The sequence below is a fragment of the Eleutherodactylus coqui genome, chromosome 13 (genome assembly GCF_035609145.1).
Source record: "Eleutherodactylus coqui strain aEleCoq1 chromosome 13, aEleCoq1.hap1, whole genome shotgun sequence".
NCBI classification, from domain to species: domain Eukaryota; kingdom Metazoa; phylum Chordata; class Amphibia; order Anura; family Eleutherodactylidae; genus Eleutherodactylus; species Eleutherodactylus coqui.
This window is the reverse complement of record NC_089849.1, coordinates 10,693,702-10,708,944: the sequence shown is the minus strand read 5'-3', so window position 1 is coordinate 10,708,944 and position 15,243 is coordinate 10,693,702. Positions and strand designations below refer to the sequence as shown.

The 15,243-nt window shown below is 46.4% G+C and overlaps 1 protein-coding gene across 1 annotated transcript; it reads right to left on the bottom strand.

Moving 5' to 3' along the window:
- Positions 1-479: 479 nt before the first annotated feature.
- COMMD7 (COMM domain containing 7) lies at positions 480-11,585 on the bottom strand. The gene is made up of 9 exons (XM_066588154.1): positions 11,479-11,585; positions 9,110-9,163; positions 8,925-9,027; positions 7,188-7,244; positions 7,074-7,111; positions 3,867-3,957; positions 3,740-3,789; positions 2,602-2,650; positions 480-708 (listed from the first exon to the last, which is right to left on the bottom strand). The coding sequence occupies exons 1-9, from the start codon at positions 11,560-11,562 to the stop codon at positions 632-634; spliced, it is 603 nt and encodes a 200-aa protein (XP_066444251.1). The 5' UTR covers positions 11,563-11,585; the 3' UTR covers positions 480-631.
- Positions 11,586-15,243: the final 3,658 nt, after the last annotated feature.

Genomic DNA, 15,243 nt, shown 5'->3' with positions numbered 1-15,243 from the left:
TACATAGATTGTGGCATGTAAGGGCTTAACAGCGGGGATTACTGTCCCGATGCACCACAGCTGTTGCAGCGGGAGGCCGGCTGTCAGTGACAGGCGGCTCCTGCTGCCGGATCCCTTCTGATTTTGCACTTTTCCAGGATGTAAGGGTACATTATGTTGCGTTAAGTACCCCGCAGCCGTGACGTAACCTTACATCATATGACGTTAAGGGGTTAAGCATTAGCATAGCACAAAGACGGATGTAAGGGCGGACGTGATTTTTACAGGCTACCTCTGCGAAAAAACATTTTCTAGAGCCGCTAGTGTATGAAAATGACAAGGGCGCTGACGGGCGTGAAGCCTTGTGTTGTGTTTTTCAGCATACGGCCCGGAGCTACTTCTCAGTGTTCTTGGCCGTACTGCAGCATGTGACCATCCGTAGCGAGTGACATCACGTCACATCGCTCCACGGCGCGGCTTACAATGATGGACGCCACAGACCGGTTTAGGAATGCTTTATTGTCCTGCAGCGGCGGACGATCTATATACAGTATCTGCCATATCCATATACTGCCTGCTAACCAGAGCTGGTACTTGGTCCTCCATGATGACAGCGACCGGAGGGTTCACGGTGAACCTGAAGGCGAGTTGGTCACGTGAAGCACTCCAGGCTGCTCTTGGCACGCTCCATCTCATGGAGGAAACTGTAGAATTGCGGCAACGTCAACTCTAGGGAGGAACATACGGAGTCATTAAAGGGGAAGTCCAACCACCTAATCCGTATAATAAAAAGTTCTGCAACTTTCCAATAGACTTTCTCCTCTTCACCGACAGCAAACAGAGATGTTGAAAATAAGGAGGAGCTGAAAGCACATTCAATGCATGAAAATATATTACGATCCATTCAGTGACCCGAACACAGCGGCGAAATTCTGACCCCCATCCCGCGACTCTCCACCTGGGTAGGCTCTTACAATGAAGGGGTGTAGGTGAAAGCGATCGGCCTTGGTGTCATACGTCGCCCCTCAAGTCCTACGGGCAAAACTAGCAAGGTGGTAAGTATAGCAGCTGCGCCTAAGAACTAAGGGGGCCATTTACTGCACAGAGGTAAGCTGCAGTTAGTGATGACGATGGAAGGGGAGGACTGACTGTGGCCCTTATTTTGCTACGGAGCCCATGTATTACACTACAATGCCCATTAGTCTTTTTTTTGCGTTACCCCAGTAGTGTGACATCACGTGTGTAATACACCTGCCCGACACCATTGTTTATTCTTCCTCTGTTGTGATGTCATAGCATACGTGATCCCTCTATGGCTACAAGTACACTATCCTGTCATTGTTACATCCCCGTGTGTGCATTATCCCTGTACAATATGCCTGCATGTGACGCCATTATGGGTTATACTTCCTCAGTTGTGATGTCATAGCGGACATAGTGATGACGCCTGTGCATTAACTCTCCGCTGTTATGGGCCATTTACATAGGAAGATTAGAATTCGCTCGAACAGACAGAAAACGTGCGATAATCGTTACGTCTGACTGCACAGCCATTGTTTACGGCTCACTTTCAACCAGCATACAAGTCATCGCTGGATCGCTCACTTTTGCTGCCTGCAGGCGCTTCCATCTCATATAGATTGTGAAGTGCTGAGCAAGAAGTGAGCGAGCGGGAGCGGTGATCTGCCTGCGTGAACGTTCTGCATGAGTGCCAACATCTAGCGGCGATGTCACCCGCTCCTGCAGATCGTTTAGCCGACAGTCGTCCCATGTAAATGGGGCATTACATCGCCGTGTGTGTTAGCAGTCTATGGTTACATGTATATTACCCCTCCATTGTTCTATCGCTGTGTGCATGACCCGTCGATACATGTACATTATCTCTGTATTGTGCTGTAGGCCGGGTCCACACGGGGCGGATTTGCAGCAAAATGTCCGCTACAGATCAGCCGCGGAAAGCCGGCTTCCAAACCCGCACCATTTGATATGGGCGTTAGCGCAAATTCCTCTGCGGAATTCACCCCCTTATTGAGAGGAGGTAAATTCCACGGCGAAGACGGTAATGTAATGGACGTGCCACGGATGTGAATTCTGCACCGCAAGCCAATTTCCACACGGGTTTTGTGCGAGTTATTTCTGCAGCTTGTGGACGAGGTTTTGAAAATCCACTTTGCTGCTACTCTAAATGCCGCGAAATTTCTGTGCGGAGGGTCTGCACAGAAAGTCCACTCCGTGTGAAACCCACCTTATCCTTGTGCAGCACGGAGACCAAAGCAACCGCTGGTGAAGGGGGTATTAGTAGCATAGGGCTTCCTTTTGGGTTTTGCTACGGCGCTCCATGATTTCTCACTATACCTGTAGGCAGGCGTTCACACTATCATACTCTCCGCTACGTTGCGCCGCCATGCTCTGTTCTCAGCGTTACTTGCCTTCTAGTTCTATCATCCGGCATCTCACCTTCTACGTAGAGTCCTGCCATACTGGCCTGACTTGAAAAAGACTCCACGGAGTCGAAACATTGTTTTTAGCGTTGGGAGGAATAAAAAGACTTTTTATTTTGCACCACGGATACCGCCATCCTCATCTCTATATCTACGCCATACTGGCCGGCGTCACACTCACCTACATAGACCGGCTCCAGCTGGTTGCCTTGTTTAATAACCATCTTTAGCTGAGAAAAAGGGGAAAAAAGACAGAAACTGCTGTAAACCAAAAAAAAAACAAAAAACTTGAACTTCTACATTTCTGAAAGCTGCTAAGACTTTTTGTCATTCCGGATGACGCACCTTTATAGGAGGCCGAGGGTTTATTTTATTTTTAGGGTCAAATGCTTCGCTTCCTTTTACATAAGGTTATAACAAAAAAAAATAAAAATTCCAGTAGCCCGCAGCTGCCACTAGGGGGAGCACATTGTATATAAGTGAATCGGGCGCCATCTAGTGGTGGCTGCAGATTGCAATAGTTCTATTGCATCTATACAAGAGGGGAAGCACGGATCCAGAGTAGAGATGAGCGAACGTACTCGGTAAGGCCGATTTCGCAATCGAGCACCGCGATTTTCGAGTACTTCACTACTCGGGTGAAAAGTACTCGGAAGTGCTGTGGGTGAGCGGAGGGTTGCAGAGGGGAGTGGGGGGGAGAGGGAGAGAGAGAGGGCTCCCCCCTGTTCCATGCTGCTACCCCCCGCTCCACCACGCCATGCCCCGCCCCACAGCGCCCCCGAGTACTTTTCACCCGAGTAGTGAAGTACTCAAAAATCGCGGTGCTCGATTGCGAAATCGGCCTTACCGAGTACGTTCGCTCATCTCTAATCCAGATCTATGTATTAAAAACAAAGAATGGAGTTAGGATCCCTTAACCCCTTCAGTGGCAGGTTTATTATTACCATGTCATACCTCACAGGGCAGTCAACAATGCAATTTAATCTTGCAAGTGTTTGAAAGTACTGCACTACTTTGACAGTTGGTTTTAGGGCAGGGAAACCTCCGGGGCTTGCTGCACTGAGTATGCAGTAAAAACCCCAGAAGATTTCAGATGACAACTCAGTGCTTTACATATTTCAGCACTAGAGCTGTCAACCAAAATCTTCCGGGGTTTAACTGCATGGTCCGTGCAGCAAGCCCCGAAGATTTTCCAGGCGTGACACTAAAGGGGTTAATGAAGAGGGCCGTTCGCTTCCCGGAGTCCCCTAATAGGTCAAATGGTCAGCTGACCCCAGATGCTGGACATGTGGCTTCTATTCAGTCAGACTGCCCCCTACCTGCAGAAATACGCTTCCGGCTTTCTCCAGTTCGCTGCTTGCTGCAGTAACTACAATACAAAGCGATGGTCACAGTGCGGTCACACTGACAGCAGAGGCGATGGGGAGATTCATCACTAACACTCACCGCCAAATTTCCACTCCATGTCCACCAGTTGGTTAATACTCAGCGTCCGCCCAACCGCTAACCGCGTGAGAACCGCTGCATCGCCGCTCCACTGCAAGGGAAGCAACACAAAGATGAAATCTTACATGAAACAATTAAGAGACCGCAGCAAATAATCCCAAAATATAAACGAGGTGAAATGTGAGAATCTACAGATCTGCCTAACAGAGAGATGTACAGCGATGGCCCCTTTATTAGAGTCCCGGCCCTCTCAGGATTGGCGCTTCCCTGTATGGAGATTGCCCATGACCCCGGAGTGCGGCATAAAATCACGTGACAAGTTTTCTGTGAATCAGTTTCAGTGTGAATCCACATTAGATGGGAAAATCCAGCGATCTGAGCGACTTCCAACGAGGCCGGTCATCAGTGATAGACAAGCCGGGGGCTCACTGCTGACCATGGGGGGTTTACGTGTGTTATGGAGCAGAGAATATAACGAGAATGGCGTGATCGAGGAAAACATCCAGCGAAAGGGGATCCTGCGGACGGAAACAACTCATCACTGAAAGGGGTCGGAGGAGGATGTCAGGAACCGTTCTGATGAACAGGCTGCACAGTCAGCTGAATACAGCGCTGGAGCTCCAACTAACGTGTCCGAACGCACAGCTCCCCGTTCCTCCGCACGGATGGTATAACAGCAGACGACCAGTTCCAGCGCCATTGTGTCTAAGAAAAACAGGAAGACTCCAGCGGGCAAAAGAGCGCAAAACTTGTATCACTTATTCAGGTCCAAGTTTAAATACGGGGCTCCCTGCCGCCCTCAGTGGCGCATTAACCTTATCAAACTGATAGTGCTACCAAAGGTCCTTTACATTATGCAGCAGGTGTCAGTATATATCCCGACCGGCTTCTTTAGATCCATGCCGTCCCTGATGTCTTCCTTCATATGGGGAAACTCCCGCCCCAAATTACGAATCTCGATGCTTTAAAGGCCGAAGCAAGATGCGGGCGCTGCCCTGCCAGAGCTGTTCCTCTACTATGTGGCCAGTCAGCCAATTCCCTTGAGTAGCTGGCTAAGCGATGACCCTCTCTCCAACTCTGAGGCGCATCTGGCACATTACCTAAGAATCCCTAGATTGTGGCCCCTGTTGGAATCGCCTTCTACCCTAACAGGCACAATGTTACCAGCTCATAGGTTGGCCTCTGGGGTCTGGCGACAGGCCAAGTCAACTGGCCGTTTTATGGACATAATAGCTGACACTCCCCTTTGGCGTAGTCCTGGGCTCCCGGAAGTGCTCAGATTGGCGGACGCCCAGGTTTGGGAACAATATGGCATCCGCACCCTGGCAGACCTCTATCCACAGGACACCCTGGCCTCATGTGAGCAGCTACAGAATAGATATGATCTGCCCGCTCCCACTTCTATAGATTCCTCCCGGTCAGCCATGCCTTACAGGCGCAGTTCCCACCGCCCAGGCCGGCTATTTCCCATTACCCCTTAATAGGCATCCTTTGCTCTCAGGGCCCCCAGGGCCTCATATCAGCGCTGTACTCCCACCTCATCCCAATACGAGCCTCTCAGGTTATACCCTCTGCTCTAGTAAAATGGAGGACGCAGATACCGACACTAACAGACGATACGTTCCGGGAGCTCCTGGAATCTCCTCCATATGTATCCACAGCAGCCAATAACTAAATGATCCAGCTGTATATAGTACATCAGTGTTATCGCACTCCAGCAGGATTGTATATAATGGGCAGAGTACACTCTACATTGGGTGCTCCTGTGAGTATTCTGATTTTTGGCACATGATGTGGGGGTCCCGTTATTGAGGGTTTCTGAGGGGAGGTCACGGGTTTCCTCTCTGAACTTGTGGGGGTCCCTGTCCCACCGAGCCCAGAGAGCTGTCTAATTGGAATATTAGATGAAGGAAGTTGGCAACACCATAAAATATCTTTCTGCGGGAATCTTTGTTCCCTGCTAGAAAAACGACTGCGCTGCGATGGACGGACGGTGGGAGCCCTCACTGAGCGTGGAGGGAGCCGGTCCGCTCGGTGGGGCCATATAATGATATAGTCTATGTAAGTGTCCTGGGGAATGTGATGAAGTGTGGGGTCTGCGGTGTGACTCCCCCTCACGTTATACTCACCACAATCAATGTCTTCATCTATCCTGGAGCTCAGATGCGCCCCCTGGTGGATGCACGGTGCAGCGGGGCCTATGGCCTCTGGGATTTGGTCTGCTTATCTGACCGGACTTTAAAGCATTAGTTCGTTATTTTTGATATATCAGGTGACTGACCCCCACCAATGTAACTATACAGGGTTATGTACTATTCACCCCCCACCCCCCGTGACCGGACGCTCCTCATTATACTTCAGGGTTCTGTACTATTCACCTGCCGCCCGTCTGTGCCCCCCCCCCCTTATTTTGCCATTCGAACCATAAGCCCCGCCCCTCGCCCATACGGGTGTCCTGTGAATACATATGGATGTCATGAGGGAATACCAAACTGGGAACCTCCTAGATACAAGCCCATGGCTTACCCTTCGTGGGGACGGTGCACTGTACTACTACATCCTCCTCCTGCCCAGCAGGGACCATAGAGGAGACATCATGTGACGGTGCGGTGTATTACTACATCCTCCTCCCGGCCAGCAGGGACCATAGAGAAGACATCATGTGACAGTGCGGTGTATTACTACATCCTCCTCCTGCCCAGCAGGAACCACAGAGAAGACATCATGTGACGGTGCGGTGTATTACTACATCCTCCTCCTGCCCAGCAGGGACCACAGAGAAGACATCATGTGACGGTGCGGTGTATTACTACAGCCTCCTCCTGCCCAGCAGAAATCATAGAGAAGACATCATGTGACGGTGCGGTGTATTACTACATCCTCCTCCTGCCCAGCAGAGACAATAAAGAAGACCTCATGTGACGCTATGGTGTACTACTGCATCCTCCTCCGCCCAGCAGGGACCATAGAGAAGACATCATGTGACGGTGCGGTGTATTACTACATCCTCCTCCTGCCCAGCAGGGACCATAGAGAAGACATCATGTGACGGTGCGGTGTATTACTACATTCTTCTCCCGGCCAGCAGGCACCATAGAGAAGACATCATGTGACGCTATGGTGTACTACTACATCCTCCTCCTGCCCAGCAGGGAGCATAGAGAAGACATCATGTGATGGCAGCAACTTATTACTACACAATTGTACCTTGTCTGCAAAGAGCCGAGCCTTGTCTTCATCCAAGCCTGCGGAGAAAACACACAGCTGGTGACTCCGTTCAGGCCAACGCGGCAGTAGGGGCGCTCAGGACAATAGTCTCACCTAGGACCACCAGGTCCGCCTGCAGGTCCTCCGGCTTCAGGTTCCTCCTCAGAGCACCTTGGTAAGCAGATGAAACAGAATCAGCCGTTATAATAACGGTAGTGGGGCCGCTGACCCGGAACTGCTGGACCCTCACAGATATACTTGGACTATCAGGCCCTTCTAGACATACTGCACATCTTCTGCCCCCCCCCCACCCCCCAACCAGCCGCAGCGCCAGGGCTTGTAAGCAGCAATACCCGTGCACTAGGGTTAATGGCGGCTGCAGTACTAAAGCGCTGACGATGTGACATCAGCAACTGCGGACCATAAAGATGATGTTCACCCGCTGCGGAGGACGACTTGGCACGGAAATTCCTACAAATCCAGAAAGTGAATGTTTAGCCGGATTAGTGGCATCTCAGAACAATAAGGAGCCGGAATAAAGGAAGTTTACTGGACGGCATTATGGTGGCCCCCCTTCAATATAAGAATCCTGCGGACTGGAAAAAAAATGTAAGGAAAAGTGATGAAAAAGTCTTGTGCACTCTGAGGCCTTAGTCAGACGGGCGTTTTTTCGCGCGATTTGCGGATCGCATGACGGATGCGCATCCGCAAATCGCGTGACCGATGCCCGAAAATCGCCCGAAAATCTGCTCCTAGCCGCGTTTCATTAGAAACGGGCCGGAGCTGTCCAGCGCATTGCATTCAATGGAGCCGGCAATACAGCGGCTGAGCCAATCAGGGGGCAGGTCTGACTCACACCCCCTTCACACCCACTGCAGACCGGCCGCGCTGAACTCCGGCTGCCGGGAGCAGGTGAGTATGTATATTTTTTTTATTTTAACACTTTTCTGGATGAATTGCAGGGAAGGGCTTATATATTTAACCCCTTCCCGACAATTCATCCCGCGCACGCCGGCAGCCCATTGCTTTCAGTGGAACCTGCTGTATTGCCGGCTCCATTGAATTCAATGGGCAAACATCATTTTTCTCTGCCACAGCTGTTACAGCTGTGGCAGAGGAGAATGATTTGTCTTCTATATGTTCTCAATGGGGTCGGCGCTGCTGCCGCCGGCCCCGTTGAGCGCATATAGAGAAGAGAACAGGAATCGCAGATTGCAGATAGGTGCGATCTGTGATTTCTGTTCTATAATTTATCGGACGAGCGCATAAAAAGCGCTCATGTGTCCGATACCATTGCAAAGCAATGGTTTTATAAAATCACCGGACGCATGCGCAAATCGTGCAGAAAAACGGCTGTCTGACTGAGGCCTGAAGCAGCAGTACTAATAACCGGGGGGCGTCCGGCACAACCAGAGCCGCACACAGCTATGTCGGCGGACCAAAGGGGTACAGCGGCACAAGGTCACAGAATCAAGCCGATCCGGCCGCGGGGCGCACACCCGAAAAACGAGAGGGGCGGGACTGACTGCTTCCCCCATTTATCTCCGCTGAGATGGTGTAAAGGTTTCCAGCACATTAAATGTTAACATTGAAAAATACAACTCGCCCCGCAAACAGCGAACCGCGAGCGGTAAACGGAAGTGGGGAGAAAAATACAGAAAATGAAAGAAAAACATAAAAAAGACTGCGTCATTAAGGGGTTAATCGTCCCGTTTGCAGAGTTCCTGCACCGTCAAGCTTAGAGGCAACAAGAAAGGTTGCAAAAATGTACAAACCCAGAGAATAAGGCTCAAGAGCAGACAAGTAGGGGGCGCTCACCACCCCGCTGACAGGACCCCGCAGCCCCCTCACCGTTCAGGACCAGCAGGACGCTCCGCACCATACTCTTCAGGGGGCCCAGACTGATCCCGTTGTCTGAGGCGAAGTCCTCAAGCTGAGAGGTGAACTGATCCACCTGCAGGAAGAGGGAAGAGAAAGGATGTCCCCCGGAAACAAGACAAGGGGGATGGGAGAGCAGGAGAGCGGGGGGAACCTACCTCTACCTGCTCCTTCAGGAAGGAGAATATCACCGAACAGAGCCGGGAGACCTGCTGAAGAGAGGAGGACACAGCGTGAGGGACTCCACCAGCAGAATAATGAGTGCAGCTCTGGGGTATAATACAGATGTAACTCAGGATCAGTACAGGATAAGTAATGTATGTACACAGTGACTCCACCAGCAGAATAGTGAGTGCAGCTCTGGAGTATAATACAGGATGTAACTCAGGATCAATAAAGGATAAGTAATGTATGTGCACAGTGACTCCACCAGCAGAATAGTGAGTGCAGCTCTGGAGTATAATACAGGATGTAACTCAGGATCAGTACAGGATAAGTAATGTATGTACAGTGACTACAGCAGCAGAATAGTGAGTGCAGCTCTGGAGTATAATACAGGATGTAACTCAGGGTCAATACAGGATAAGTAATGTATGTACACAGTGACTCCACCAGCAGAATAGTGAATGCAGCTCTGGAGTATAATACAGGATGTAACAGGGTCAATACAGGATAAGTAATGTATGTACACAGTGACTCCACCAGCAGAATAGTGAATGCAGCTCTGGAGTATAATACAGGATGTAACTCAGGATCAGTACAGGATAAGTAATGTATGTACACAGTGACTCCACCAGCAGAATAGTGAGTGCAGCTCTGGAGTATAATACAGGATGGAACTCAGGATCAGTACAGGATAAGTAATGTATGTACACAGTGACTCTACCAGCAGAATAGTGAGTGCAGCTCTGGAGTATAATACAAGATGTACCTCAGGATCAGTACAGGATAGATAATGTATGTACACAGTGACTGCACCAGCAGAATAGTGAGTGCAGCTCTGGAGTATAATACAAGATGTAACTCAGGATCAGTAATGTATGTACACAGTGACTCCACCAGCAGAATAGTGAGTGCAGCTCTGGAGTATAATACAGGATGGAACTCAGGATCAGTACAGGATAAGTAATGTATGTACACAGTGACTCCAGCAGCAGAATAGTGAGTGCAGCTCTGGAGGATAATACAGGATGTAACTCCGGATCAGTACGGGATAAGTCATGTATGTACACAGTGACTCCACAAGCAGAATAGTGAGTGCAGCTCTGGAGTATAATACAGGATGTAACTCAGGATCAGTACAGGATAAGTAATGTATGTACACAGTGACTCCACCAGCAGAATAGTGAGTGCAGCTCTGGAGTATAATACAGGATGTAACTCAGGATCAGTACAGGATAAGTAATGTATGTACACAGTGGCTCCACCAGCAGAATAGTGAGTGCAGCTCTGCAGTATAATACAGGATGTAACTCAGGATCAGTACAGGATAAGTAATGTATGTACACAGTGACTCCAGCAGCAGAATAGTGAGTGCAGCTCTGGAGGATAATACAGGATGTAACTCCGGATCAGTACGGGATAAGTCATGTATGTACACAGTGACTCCACAAGCAGAATAGTGAGTGCAGCTCTGGAGTATAATACAGGATGTAACTCAGGATCAGTACAGGATAAGTAATGTATGTACACAGTGACTCCACCAGCAGAATAGTGAGTGCAGCTCTGGAGTATAATACAGGATGTAACTCAGGATCAGTACAGGATAAGTAATGTATGTACACAGTGACTCCACCAGCAGAATAGTGAGTGCAGCTCTGCAGTATAATACAGGATATAACTCAGGATCAGTACAGGATAAGTAATGTATGTACACAGTGACTCCAGCAGCAGAATAGTGAGTGCAGCTCTGGAGTATAATACAGGATGTAACTCAGGAGCAGTACAGGATAAGTAATGTATGTACACAGTGACTCCAGCAGAATAGTGAGTGCAGCTCTGAGGTATAATACAGGATGTAACTCAGGATCAGTACAGGATAAGTAATGTATGTACACAGTGACTCCACCAGCAGAATAGTGAGTGCAGCTCTGGAGTATGATACAGGATGTAACTCAGGATCAGTACAGGATAAGTAATGTATGTACACAGTGACTCCACCAGCAGAATAGTGAGTGCAGCTCTGGAGTATAATACAGGATGTAACTCAGGAGCAGTACAGGATAAGTAATGTATGTACGCGGTGTCTCCACCAGCAGAATAGTGAGTGCAGCTCTGGAGTATAATACAAGATGTAACTCTGGATCAGTACAGGATAAGTAATGTATGTACACAGTGACTCCACCAGCAGAATAGTGAGTGCAGCTCTGGATGATACTTCTGTCGCGGCTGTCACGATTATTGGGGTTCTTGCCATCACAGTTATTAGATAGCAGCCTTGGATATAGTGTCTCCCGTGAAGCCCCTGTTACTTGGAGCCCCCGGTGTTCCCCGTGGCCCCTCCCTTGAGGCTCCGGTTTCTTCTTACCTCCCCGGAGAGCTGCCTCATATTCTGCATGTCTGAAGCCACCGAGTCTGGGAGAGACGCCGGAGAGCAGCGCAGCGCCATCATACTGGAGAGCCCCGCCCCCTGGAGATCATGTGACCCGCAGACAACCAACCACTCCATGACCCCCTCGGTTACAGTCCGCCCTCCAGACCCGCCCGGCCTGCTCCCAGTGCGAGCGGCTAAGCGAGTTTAGGGGATGCCGTACAGTGTCGCCTCTCCAAGCTGTCCGCCATGTTGTTGGTGGGTTATCAAAGCGCACCAGTCTTATGAATAATAAATCCATGTATATATTATCACGTGAGGAGTAATAATACGACACCAGATATAATATAAGCAACTGAGTAATAATACGACACCAGATATAATATAAGCAACTGAGTAATAATACGACACCAGATATAATATAAGCAACTGAGTAATAATACGACACCAGATATAATATTACCACACAAGGAATAATGCGACACCAGATATAATATTACCACACAAGAAATAATGCTACACCAGATATATTACCATGTGAGGAGTAATAGTAATATATACAGTTATGACATACTACAATTATCGCTGCTGCACCGTTTTGTGGTAATATACAAGGAAATATTACTTTTCATTGATTTAATTTTTTAATTTGATTTATAGCGCCGGCGTATTCCCCAATGCTGCCCACAGAACCCTGTTATAACTTATATCAGTCATGTTGTCATGGTGACATATAAGTGGATAGTGTATTATCACACCTCATGTGGTAATATATAACTGTAGAGTATTATTAATACACCATATCTGCTGATACCGTATATAAATGTACATAGTGTTATTACATCTCATTTAATGATGAATCGCCAACCTGCGAGTAATAATAATGTCAGGATTGTGTGAAACTGCCCTTACACTTTATGTGCTGATATATGTATATAGTGTTATTACATCTCATGTGATGACGTATAACCATATAGGGTATTATTACACCTCATGCGCTGATATATAACTGCATACAGTATTATTGCACCTCATGTGATGACGTAAAACTGTAGAGTATTATTGCACCTAATGTGCTGATATATGAATTTATATAATGTTATTATAGCTCATGTGCTGATATATAACTGCATACAGTATTATTACATATGATACTATAAAACTGTAAAGAGAATCATTACACCTTATGTACTGATATTTAACTGTATAAAGTATTATAACACCTCATGTGATGACGTATAACTATATGGAGTATTATTACACCTCGAGTGGTATTATTTCTAACTGTATATAGTATTATTACACCGCATGTGGTGATATATAACTGTATAGAGTATTATTGCACCTCATGTGATGACGTATAAGTATTATTACCCCTCATGTGGTAATATATAACTGGGTAAAGTGTTATTACACCTCAATTGGTAATATCTAACTGTATAGAGCATTATTACACCTTATGTAGTAATATCTAACTGTATATAGTATTATTACACCTCATGGTGGTGATATATAACTGTATAGAGTATTATTACCCCTCATGTAGTAATATATAACTGTATAGAGTATTATTACTCCTTGTGTGGTGATATATAACTGTATATAGTATTATTACACCTTTCGTGTGGTAATATATGTAACTGGGTAGAGTATTGTTACCCCTCGTGTGATAATACGTAACTGCATATAGTATTGTTACATCTCATGTGCGGATATATAAATATAGAGTATTATTATTACCCCGCATGTGGTAAAATATAACTGTATATAGTATTATTACACCTTGTGTAGTGATATATAACTGTGTAGAGGATTATTACCCCTCGTGTAATAATATATAACTGCATAGAGTATTAATACTCCTCGTGTGGTGATATATAGCTGTATAAAGTATTATTACACCTCATGTGATGACGTATAACTGTATAGAGTAATATTACACCTCGTTTGGTTAATATATAACTGTATATAGTATTATTACATCTTGTGTGGTAATATGTCACTGTATAGAGTATTATTACCCCTCGTGTGGTGATATATACCTGTATGGAGTATTAGTACACCTTGTGTGGTAATATGTCACTGTATAGAGTATTATTACCCCTCGTGTGGTGATATATACCTGTATGGAGTATTAGTACACCTTGTGTGGTAATATGTCACTGTATAGAGTATTATTACCCCTCGTGTGGTGATATATACCTGTATGGAGTATTAGTACACCTTGTGTGGTAATATGTCACTGTATAGAGTATTATTACACCTTGTGTGGTAATATATAACTGCACAGAGGAGTATTACACCTTGTGCCATTATAACTGGATAGAGTATTATTACCCCTCGTGTGGTAATATATAACTGTACAGAGTATTATTACTCCTCGTGTGGTGATATATAACTGGGTAGGGTGTTACTACATCTCGTGTGGTGATATATAATTGCATAGAGTATTATTACACCTCGTGTGGTAATATATAACTGTATGTAGTATTATTACACCTCATGTGGTTTTATATAACTGATAAGAGTATTATTACACCTCTTGTAGTAATATATAACTGTAAGTAGTTTTAGTACACCTCATGTGGTTTTATATAACTGTATAGAGTATTATTACCCCTCGTGTGGTGATATATAACTGTATGGAGTATTATTACCCCTCGTGTGGTGATATATAACTGTACAAACTATTATTACATCTTGTGTGGTAATATATAACTGTATGGAGTATTATTACACCTCATGTGCGGATATATAACTGTAGAGTATTATTACACCTCTTGTGCAGGTATATAACTGTAGAGTATTATTACACCTCTTGTGCGGATATATAACTGTAGATAATATTATTACACCTCATGTGGTGATATATAACTGTATATAGTATTATTACACCACGGGTGGTAATATATAACTGTATAAAGTATTATTACATCTCATGTGGTAATATATCACTGGGTAGAGTATTATTACATCTTGTGTGGTTATACATAACTATATAGAGTATTATTACCCCTTGTGTGGTGATATATAACTGTAGAGCATTATTACACATCGTGTGGTGATATAGCTGTATAGAGAATAATTATCCCTCGTGTGGTAATATATAACTGCATAGAGCATTATTACACCCCGTGTGGTAATATATCACTGTATAAAGTATTATTACACCTCGTGTGGCAATATATAACTGTATCATGTATTATTACACCTTGTGTGGTAATATATCACTGTATAAAGTATTATTACACCTCGTGTGGCAATATATAACTGTATCATGTATTATTACACCTTGTGTGGTAATATATCACTGTATAAAGTATTATTACACCCCGTGTGGCAATATATAACTGTGTCAAGTATTATTACACTCCTGACTGTATCCATTACTCTTTGTGTGATGGTATCAGTGGATGGAGTATTAATGCACTTCTGTGGGGCTGTATACAGTGAAGAGGGTGTAACTTCATCCCCCTCCCGAGGTGACACAACCGGATGTGACCATTGTAACCGGTCACACACAGATCACACACGACAGGACGGCTCACTCCCGGCCTTTACGACAGGGCGCAGCTTTCGGGGAGGTGACAGTCTCCAGAGTGCCCCCAGCGACCGTCAGCTGTCAGTGCAGCTCCGCAGTATGACACAGGGGGCGGACACTGTGCTGCAGTACGCAGGGCTCCGCCCACCAGCCCTACAATGCGGTAGTGTCCGCCGGAATCTGCCTGTCAACCGTCACATCCAGCCCGGCATTCACAGCCG

Excerpts from the sequence above, each read along its gene's own strand:
- COMMD7 (XM_066588154.1), bottom strand. The coding sequence starts at position 11,562 with ATGATGGCGCTGCGCTGCTCTCCGGCGTCTCTCCCAGACTCGGTGGCT. Across the intron at positions 7,245-8,924 it reads CGTCCTGCTGGTCCTGAACG|GTGCTCTGAGGAGGAACCTG; the intron begins GTGAGGGGGCTG and ends CTGCTTACCAAG. Across the intron at positions 3,958-7,073 it reads CTCGGCTCTTTGCAGACAAG|TGGAGCGGCGATGCAGCGGT; the intron begins GTACAATTGTGT and ends CTTCCCTTGCAG.